General features: G+C 34.6%; 1 protein-coding gene across 1 annotated transcript; it reads left to right on the top strand.

Annotated features, from left to right (window-relative positions):
• The first annotated feature begins 1746 nt into the window (after positions 1 to 1746).
• LOC104589087 (NAC domain-containing protein 73-like) lies at positions 1747 to 4008 on the top strand. Its single transcript, XM_010247276.3, has 4 exons — positions 1747 to 1899; positions 2347 to 2558; positions 2706 to 2895; positions 3259 to 4008. The coding sequence occupies exons 1-4, from the start codon at positions 1869 to 1871 to the stop codon at positions 3795 to 3797; spliced, it is 972 nt and encodes a 323-aa protein (XP_010245578.1). The 5' UTR covers positions 1747 to 1868; the 3' UTR covers positions 3798 to 4008.
• The last annotated feature ends 6749 nt before the right edge of the window (positions 4009 to 10757 follow it).

The raw sequence follows: 10757 nt of genomic DNA, 5'->3' as shown, positions 1-10757 counted from the left end.
CGCCGATAGGGGCATATCAAGTGATATCAGTACTTTTTTTTTTAAACCGATTCAGGGGCGATTTAAATTCCTCCACCCCTTGAACTGGTCAGAACCTCAACCCTCGGTAGGCACGTACCGAAGAACCCCCAAAATGATACATATCGTCTAATACGTGTCATACTTTGAACCTTACCATGAACCAATTGTTATTATAAACCCAAAACTGTGCCAATTATTAATCAGAGTAATTGGATCTTACCTGATTAAACCTGATTAGGTGATTATACTGACATGTACAATTATCCATGTTAATAAGTAATAACAGCTTAAAACTTCGATTTTGATAATAGAAGCTTAATAGAAAGTAAAATAGCAAATTATTGATATGTTAATAAATCAAATGTCTTTAATCAAAATTGTTTCAAATTTTTTTATCAAATTTACCCTTTTAGATATAAAATATAATATAAATTCAAAAAAGGTAAGAAATAATCTTTATGAATTATTAACTTAATAATTGATTTAAAACAACAAAAACCAATCCTAATCCAATTATTAACCGGGACAAAATCATCAAACTAAAACCAATTAATATAATCAGTTTGATAAAGTAGAACCAACTCATTCATCACCCAAACATAGAATGAAGTAGGAGAGATGATATCGTTGTTCGGACCCCCTACCCACAAGAACCTTGCTCACACCTAAGCAAGCACAAGTGGCACATTGAAAACATCTCCCACATTCACTTGTTTGTCATTCATAGCGAGATATTCCTGATGCACAGCTGTGATATTCTAGGTAGGGTTATTGTAGATTAGAGATCCGAATTGATGATGTTGATATGCAGCAGAATGTCTTGTGGATTCGTGTGAGTAGCCTATCCGAGCTCATGTCCCTTTGTGCCAACATATGGATATGGTGGCCAGTGGGGATGTGCACGGATTGAGTTTAAAATGCAATCCCAAATCGTCTTTAATAGAGTTAAAGAGTTGAGTCGGTTCACATACGTTGCGTTGGGTTCAGCGTCGGGACTATTGGCAGTTCTATACACGGCAGCACAGGACACGTACACGTGGTTCTTGTAGCCACGTGTCAAACCGTGTAAAAGATAAACCGGAAATGTAATGCCACGCATCTTTAACCTCTTTATTTTACCACTTAGGCCACGTGATGCCATCAGAAAGAACATTCCGTGCCTTTCATGTCCCCACATGATAGGAAAGCCATTCAGTACTTCGCATGCCTCCAGAGTCCAGATTAGAATTTAGAGTGAAGAGCATCGGCCCTTTGCCTTCTGGATTAATCATCCATCTCCCATATCCAACGGCTGGAGGGCATCATTCATACTTGGTGGGTGTGCATGGTCATCCCTTCGCTACATGCTTTTATAAACAAAACCCAAAACCAAAAGCCGAAGCAAAATATAATCCATACGTAGAAGTAAGCGCTAACATCCCTGGCCGGCTTGCAGCTTTGCTTTCTCCTTGGGTTGGCGGATGATGCAAATACCCTAAAAACAAGGCCACGTGTAAACTGTTTGGGTTGACACGAACTGTCGAGCTTAGACTACCTACACGTATATATACGTATATGGACTTGCGTATATACAGAGAGATAGAGAGGGTAGGTTTGTAAGATTTAACATTGTTGTCTGAGAGAGAGAGAGAGAGAGAGAGAGAGAGAGAGAGAGGGAGAGAGTTTCACATGAAAAGTCTACGTGAAGAAAGGGAATAAAAGGGGTGGGTAGAGGAGGGTTTTTCTGTGGTCTGTCTGTATGTTTTGTTGTGTGCATAGCTTTAAAGACACTCTAGGGTGACATTGGATCTGAACTCAACTCTCTCTCTCTCTCTCTGTGGCGTGGTGTGGTGGAACGTCTTTCATTCATGTTGTTGTTCTTCACATCAGGCGAATCAGGTTTGCCCCATCTCCACTCAACCGTCAACCCTTTTCTTCTTTAATCCTTTTCAATCTTTGGCGGTTTTGTTTTCATTTCTCTCTGTTACTCTGTAATCTGATCAAAACCCACCTTTACACGGCTAAATAAAAAGACCCCAAAATTACATTTATTCTCTCTGAATATTTTTTTTTATAAAACTTGAGTTCAAAGTAACCTTACATTTTTTAGGTGCTCTCTCTCTCTCTTTGAGAACTTCTAAAGAGATTTCAGTTCCTTCATCATCCTAAATTTTAGTACCACAGCACAGCTGGTTTGTTGTTGTTGTTGCTGCTAGCAGCTGCTGCTAAAAGAGACAAGCTGCAGTTGCTTTTCTTCTTCTCTTTCTTTTTCTTTTTCATATTTTTTTCTCTATCTCTATCTGCTCTCTTGGAGTTTTTCTTATTTTGGAGAAGTGGAAGAAACAGGAGGGGAAGTCTCTTCATTGTGGGATGGGCGTAAGAGGATTACCAGAGAGGAGATGACATGGTGCAATGAGTGCGACGATGACACCAACACCAGAGCCATCCAGATAAGCTCTATTTTGCCACCTGACCTTCTCAATGATAGAGTACTCCCCCAAGACCGTCGCTTCATAATTTGCCCTTCCTGTGGCCATCGAATCCAATCTCAGGACCAGGTGGGTTCTCATCATTCAATTCCCTTGTTATGACTGATTTTTTCTTTCAAACTATCATCTGTATTGATTCTGTTCCTTAAATTTATAGAATATATGTGTACTTAATGCTTGTGCATTTTAATGAACACACAAAATTGGTTGAATTAGGCCGGAATTCCTGACTTGCCGGGGCTACCCGCCGGAGTAAAGTTCGACCCAAGTGACCAAGAGCTTCTGGAGCATTTGGAAGCGAAGGTGCGATCCGATATGCACAGGCTCCACCCTCTCATAGATGAATTCATACCCACCCTCGAAGGAGAGAATGGAATTTGTTACACTCACCCTGAGAAGCTACCAGGTGAACCTCCAACAACCCCCATCACCATTCTTACGCTATCTCTTCTACGTACCTGTGAACTTACATTCATGCTTACGCATTCGTGATTCATGTATCAGTTCTGTGCATGTATTTCTACAGATAGTATCCAGTCCAGTTGCACCTCCGTCGCATTTTATTACGCATCAATGCTACTAGTTAACTTTTGTTAATAAAATACCTATTCAGGGAACAGATTAGGTGAGGTCCCTGAATAGGTTTTCTATTCTCTAACAGCTTTCTGAGTATGTTCGTTTTGAAGCTGTAAATGAAACCAGTCCTCACTTGCAAAAATAGTGACCTATATATCTTACTCACGTTGATCAAAGATGCATGATTGTTCAGGGGTTAACAAAGATGGGCTAAGTCGGCACTTCTTCCATCGACCTTCCAAGGCGTACACCACCGGAACCAGAAAGCGAAGGAAGGTGCACACAGATGCCGACGGGAGCGAGACGCGATGGCACAAGACGGGTAAGACTCGGCCGGTGTTTGTAGGTGGAAGGCTAAAAGGATACAAGAAGATACTTGTGCTATACACGAATTATGGTAAGCAAAGGAAGCCAGAGAAGACCAACTGGGTAATGCATCAGTATCACATTGGCAACAATGAAGAGGAGAAGGATGGAGAACTTGTGGTTTCAAAGGTTTTCTATCAGACACAACCCAGGCAATGTAGCTCAATTGTGAAGGAGGGTCTCTCTGGTAAGTCCAAGGGTGTGATAGGTCATGAGAGTTCAAGCTTCAGGGACGCCTCGTCCCTGGTTGAATACTATAATTCTCCATTCTTCTCATACGATCAAAGTGGCCATAATAGAGAAAGCCCACCTCAGCTAATACCCAATTTCGTCCTTCATCCTGATGGGTCTTCATTTCTTCCTTAAAAGGAAAGCTCACATTGCTAAAGAAAGAATTAAAAAGCAAACAGTAGCTCAGAGATAGCTGTTGCGTGTACTCGTCATCAAATAATAAATTATTTGCATTACTATTTTGATAATAATGAAGAGAGGGAAATAAAAGGAAACTGACTCCTTGTTTAGATGCTAATAAGTGTTCATTCTTTTAGGTCTGAAATAGAAATCAGTTGTGTTGGTACATCGATCGTTTTTGTAGCTATCGATCCATCCAGGCTTTCAACAGGGGTCAACGCACCCTTACAAGGGGTCCCTCCTTGCCTCATATATAGCTCTATACTACCGAGACCGAGAGAGTCATGTTGATGTAAAGCTGTACAAACACTATTCATTCTTACTGCCCAGACTGTCAAATTGATGCTTCCTTCCTCCATACTTGGTTTTTTGGTGTATTAATTAATAACTGAATAAATGAAACAACTACTCTCTCTCTCTCTGAACTTCTAGGTAGCAATCCTCTCTTGATGAGACGAATGTAGTTATTTCCTAAGGATAAGAAAATTAAGGATCTGGAAAGACTGGAATCCGGAATTCACCCGTTTAGAGGACTCAAAACAGGTTCAGGCTGAGCCTGAGCACCATCGGACATTTCGATGGTCTATGGGAAATGCAAGGCCAGATGTAGTCAAAAGACAGAAATACTTTTGAGAGATTCCCGTTTCCTGGATCTGATGTTGTGTTATATTCTTCCTTCTTCCCCACTACTAGAATTTGCAGTGCTTTTCCACTTATTGGGATCTTCAGCAGATTTGTCTTGTCCAGAGTCGAGGAATATATATATAGATAATTCCTTTAGTACTAGTTTAAGTCCTGAAACGGCTTGAATTTGAAATGGGTATCAGTCTGATCACCTGAAACTGAAAGATCAAAAATCTCTTAAAAATCGTAAATTTAAGCCATTTCATCTGTTACGTGATTTGTTTTTCAATTCTAATGAAACTCATCAACCGCTAGCTCTAAGTAACTGGTCCAACCATGTCTGATATTTCAGCAGTAATGGATCCTGATTCTGATCACTGCTGATGAGTATATTGAGTTATTGACCCACTACTTCAACTGTCTGTACAAGTGAAACGCATCAATTAAGGTCTTCTTACGTTCAGCAGGAGACGTCACACTCACACACAAGATGCCCCTTCCAACAATTAACAACAGCATAATCGCTTATTTAACGACTCTATCCCTTGAGAGGGAAATCTGGGTTCAACAAAGACGTACAGGTGACGAGCCACAATTCAGTCCTACCTTGAGCTCCAATGGCGACCACCCACATATTCTAATTGCCTGCAATCTCTGCAAATAACTCTCGGGCCGGGAATGGGCTTACTCGTATAACTTTCAGTTTTAAAAGCCTCCGTCTAACAGAGGGGGTATTTAGTTCAGTCGATAATTGTCACGGACCCAATAGTAAGGAGCATTAACTTCAATTTACCCCTTTTTTGATAAATTGGAAAATGCATTAACAAAGCCCAAAAAACTCACAACATAAACATAAAAAAAAAGTAATAAATAATGATGGAACTCTTGCATATATATATATATATATATATATATATGCATTTATAGGCTTTAATTAATAAGGCGATATTTGATTCTTGGTCATCAAAATGAGTGGTATGGATCCATCATAACCACAAATCTCTTAATTTGTTTTCAACCACACAATGCAAAAGAGGCTGCTATGTTTCGGGGTGTCCATGAAAAACTGAAAAATCGAATTGAATCGTAAAATGCGGTTAATTCAATCGATCGGTTCGTTTTTTATTTAGTATTTTTGAAAAACCGAAAAACTGGTTTGGTTTTCAGTTAATCTATAAAAAAACTGATGATTAACCAAACTGACCGGTATATATATTTCTATGTATATTTTATATATATTTTAAATATATATCACATATTTTCTATATATTATATATAAATATATATTCATTATATATATAAATATATACATATATTATATTTATAATAATCTATTGATAAATATATTATATATTTTTAAAATATTTATAATATAATACTATATATATATTTATATAATAAATATTATAAATATAAAAAACCAAAAAACAGAAGTACCAAATTGGTCAAAAACCAAAACCAGCATACTAGTTAATCGATGGTACTGGTTCGGTTTTGATTTGGAGAAATGAAAAAACCGGTAGTACCGATTCGATTTGTAAAAGTTGCCTATATAGTTCGGTTATCCGAACCGTGGACACCCCTAGCTATGTTCATGTTGATGGTTCATTTTTTATGCAACAACTGATTATTGATCATGTGAAGTTTTGAACATATATTTTCACTAATATTTACTCTTAATTGTATTTGTACAGCCATCATCATTATCATTGGACATTATGACTGGAGCCATATTAATTAGGGGTGTAAATGATTCGAATTCAAATCAAGCAATATCCGAATTTGAATTGAATAAGAAAATTCGATTCGATATCCAAAGGATATTGAAAGTTAATATTCGAATATGAATCTGATTAAATATTCGAATATCCAATTCAATTTGAATTTGATTAATTAATTATTTTAGATAATTCCTTTAGTACTAGTTTAAGTCCTGAAACGGCTTGAATTTGGCTGGACTCAAGAGATGTGGTCAAGGTTTGTGTTGGTGGAAAGGAAGTAAGGTTAATGGACAAAATCATAAGCTACATAGTCATCCAGTAAACATTAGGAGTCAAAATTACATAATAGAGTGAGTCCAAGTAAAATTTAAACTCATAAAAGTGCAAGTCATTCTAATAGATCATCCAATTACACAAACAAAAACCAAGTTTTAACTTCATGTCTAAAGAGAATTTCAAAGTTTGAACTAACACAAAGTGGTAATAATCATACCCAGAAGGCCGGCAACAATATTTCTACTCAACAGATCTACAATATCGTCAAATTATGTTATAATACTATTTCATATACTCCACACAGTACCAGTAGTTTTCACCGGAGAATATATCAATTATAGACAATTATGTAAGACTCAAACTGGACTAAAACTGGAATGCTCCATGAGTCCCAGTTTTACTGGTTAATCGGGCAGTTAACCTGTTCAGCCTATAAACCCCCATGAAAGCCATCATTTAACTGGGATCTGGAAAGGCCACTGGTTCCCAGTTTTCACAGTCTGAGCCAAGTCTTATAACATTAATTATAGTAATATTTTGTGTCGGTACCCATGGAAATAGAAATATGTAATGAAAATATTAGGAAACATGTGGACATTTTAAACCATTGATCTACTAATTAATTCCTAGTTAGGGAAGTCAAATCCTTGGGCAGAATCCTGAATTGCTCATTCAGATGGTTTCTAAGGAGTGAAAATGGGTTGTTGAAAGACTTGCTAAGTCTGCAACTTCAAGGTAATCTTTAGAATGGGGATGTCTAGGTCCTGGGATCAATCTGTAACTGTTGGTTCATGTAATATATATTTGCCGTTTGCTTTGTTCTGATCCCGTTACCCATTACCCATTTGGGACAACATGTATTCTTTCATGTGAATGAAATCCAAGATTTATAAAACTTTATAAAATACAAACCCAGGCCCTGGTATTCCACAAACAAGGTTTTCCCTTATTACCCCTGCTTTTTCTCAAACACAATGGCATACTTCCCATCAAAAATAAGCAATTCTCTAGTAAGGACCCGAAATAGGAACATTAAAAATAAAATTAGACTTCATATTCTTGTTTAAGATTTTAACTCCATAGTGTTATAGAAATCCTAAAAACAATATACCGGCAGTCTATCAGTCTTTAGTGGCAGTTTTAAATGGCTGCTGCTACAAACTCGTATTTCTAGCGGCAGTCATCCATCTGTCGGATAGAAAACGGCCGCTAATGCCCAATTTTCTTGTAGTGAAGATTCTCGTTCAGCTGTTAAAACTTTTTTAAATCCCTGAACATCCATCTTTCTATTTTATTTATCTAAACGATTTATGGTTCGATTAGTTTTCTAAATATAATATTAAGTTCTCTTGATTGCTCTGATAGATCCTTACAAATTTCTAATTGGATTTAATATTCAGATGATAGATAATTTTTATATTTCCTGATAGATAAAAATTTAAGTTTTCATTTTGTTTTTCTTGATTTATCAGAGAAAGGAATGGATATTTTTTTATATTTTATGTCAATACAAGGATTAAAGTATCGGTATCAGTATCTTATCGGACCATTCGGATATGGATACGGATACGAATACAAATATGGATACGCTTTGAAAATGCATAGATACGAATGAAAAAAATATCAAAATGCATGGATATACTAGGAGAATACATACAAATTCTATAAATACAATAAAATCATTAAATTTAAGATCAAAATAATCACAAATAGTATATAAATACATAGGAAATGTATATTTTAGTGATATATATGAAGAAATATATTATAATTCATATATCAATATGCATAGATATCATATAATTTTATTTATAATGCAACAATCAAGAGTCCAAAGCACTAAATATATGCACCTAATATATTTTAATTATTATATAAGTTATTTTTATTTTACTTTTTAAATTTTTTAACATTAATAAAAAGTCAACTGAATATTAAATTCTCAAATACAAATTAAAATATTAATTAATAATTTAAAAAAATCTAGCCTTAATTTAAAGTATATCAAAATTAATTCTTAAAATTTATAGTATACATATCATATAAAAATTCATAATTTTTAATTACTAAAATAATTATTCCTTTATTTATATAATTTTTCTAATATGAAAAATATTTTTTTGAAATAAATGTAAATTAATGGATTTGATAAATTCAATTTAATGTTATATTCTTAAATATTTTATAAACAATGTTTTTCTTTTTAATAAATAATAAATATGTTGTTATTACTTATTAATATAAATTAAAATTTTAATTAATAATTTGTAAAAATGTATAATATTTTTAATATGCATATCATTTGCAAATTTATAAATTTTATGTATTAAAATAATTATTCTATTCTCAATATTTTATTTGTATAATTTTCTTGATATTAAAAATCATCTTTTTATATAAACATGGATTTGATAGATTATTTGTTGTATTAGTTTATAAAATATTGTTTTTGAATATGCATCAACCTGTATCACTATGATACATAAGACTCACGGGATATGCTTTTGTTCGTAGCGTATCCCGTACCGCCATAGGTCGATACAGATACGATACGCCCTATATCGATATTTAAGTCCTTGTGTCAATGAAATGAAAAAAAATTAAAGAAACTTTTTTTATGCCAATGAAATGATTCTTGTTATTTTAGTTGATTTCATTTGGAGAAAATAGAAAACATTTTGGGGTCAATTAGGGTTTAAGAGAAAAAGGCAAGAAAAAGAAAATAAGAAAAGTTCAAGTGGGTATTATAATGCATTCCATCATATGACCTAACAATCTGAGGGTATTTATCACAAAGGCTCAATTTAGAAGGAGTACAAATAGAAATCTGTGAAGTGCAAAACCTTGTATTTTGTATGTATCTATATTGTACATATTTGCATTTATTCTCTTTCCAAACTAAGCCAAAGTGAAAATTGAGGGAGGATTTTGTTACAAATGAAATTTCAGGGGATAATTGCATAGTAATAGGTGACTTTGTAATTTACCCTTTCTAAAAACATATAAGATTAATATAAAGTATTAAAATACATGTAAGTCATAGGGCTAATCTTGTCCTAAAAGTAGAGGTGTAAATCGGGTCGGGCCATGAATTTGGGCCGGCACGGCATGACGGCATACAGGTCATGCCAGGCCCGGCACGATGGTCTAGGCCATGTTGAGCCTGGTTTCCAGGTCCACAAGCCAGCACGACATGACCCGCAAGCCCATAGTGGGCCAAGCGGGCCTCGCTTGGCTCAACCGATGAATTAGCCATTGGGAGGACCCCCAACAGCTAGTTTTAGCTTTTTGGGGTTTTTTACAGAAATACCCCCCCAACAACTATAAACAGCTATATAGGGGGTATTCGTATTTGGTTTTGGGGGAGAGAAAGAATAACACAAATGCCCCCAGTAGTTATATAACAACTAGTTTGGGGGGCGTAATAAAAATTCTACAACTTGTACAGCTGTATCTTCCACTTCTGAACTTGAATCCAGAAGTGGAAGAGAAAAATTTTTTATTTAATAAGAGGTAGAAATTCACTGCCTTGACAACAAGTTCATTTACTAAACTAAATTTTTATTTACAAGCAAATTTTTCTACTTTAAGTAATTCTTCCTTCACCTCGGAGGGAATAAATGATTTTGATGTTTTAATATGGTGGAGTGAACATAGAAAAAATTATCCAATTCTCGCCGCCATGGCATGTGATCTACTAACCCTCAGGTGTCTACAGTTCCATCGAAATCTTGTTTTAGTACAGGTACTAGGGTGTTGGACAATAAGAGAAACTGTATAAATGATGAAAGTCTAGAGATGTGTATCTACTTTAAAGATTGGCTAGATTTTGAAGATAGATTACAAGACAAAGAAGGGCATAGCACTACATCTGATGTTTCACACTTTCACTTGACGCAGATGATCAAAGTCAAGAACAATAAGTGAAAATGATGAAGTCAATATTTCTTGTATACTCTAGTTGTATAACATTTTTTCAAATTATTGTAATTTTTTTATTTTATTTAATTTATTTGATATTTTTTAATAACATAATTTTTATTTTCAACATATAATTTTATTGTACTTTTTATATTTTATTAATTTATTCCATTATCCAATTTTCATATTTCATTCATCCAACCATTGTATGCTTTGTATCATTCAAATTTAAATGAAATAAAATTCATATTTTTCTTTCAATTTGTTATTCACTTTGAGTCTTTGTCTCTGACTTCTTATTTGGTTAAGTATTTTTTTTTCATTTCTTTGTTAAATTCCTTATTTTTCAAAAAATTCCCAAAAAAAGTCTAAC

This window comes from Nelumbo nucifera, chromosome 1 (genome assembly GCF_055504915.1).
Source record: "Nelumbo nucifera cultivar China Antique chromosome 1, China Antique-T2T, whole genome shotgun sequence".
Lineage (NCBI taxonomy): Eukaryota > Viridiplantae > Streptophyta > Magnoliopsida > Proteales > Nelumbonaceae > Nelumbo > Nelumbo nucifera.
Note: the sequence above shows the minus strand (reverse complement) of the source record. Positions and strands in the feature narration are given on the sequence as shown.

Excerpts from the sequence above, each read along its gene's own strand:
- LOC104589087 (XM_010247276.3), top strand. The coding sequence starts at position 1,869 with ATGTTGTTGTTCTTCACATCAGGCGAATCAG. Across the intron at positions 1,900-2,346 it reads CTTCACATCAGGCGAATCAG|GAGGGGAAGTCTCTTCATTG; the intron begins GTTTGCCCCATC and ends TGGAAGAAACAG. Across the intron at positions 2,896-3,258 it reads TCACCCTGAGAAGCTACCAG|GGGTTAACAAAGATGGGCTA; the intron begins GTGAACCTCCAA and ends ATGATTGTTCAG.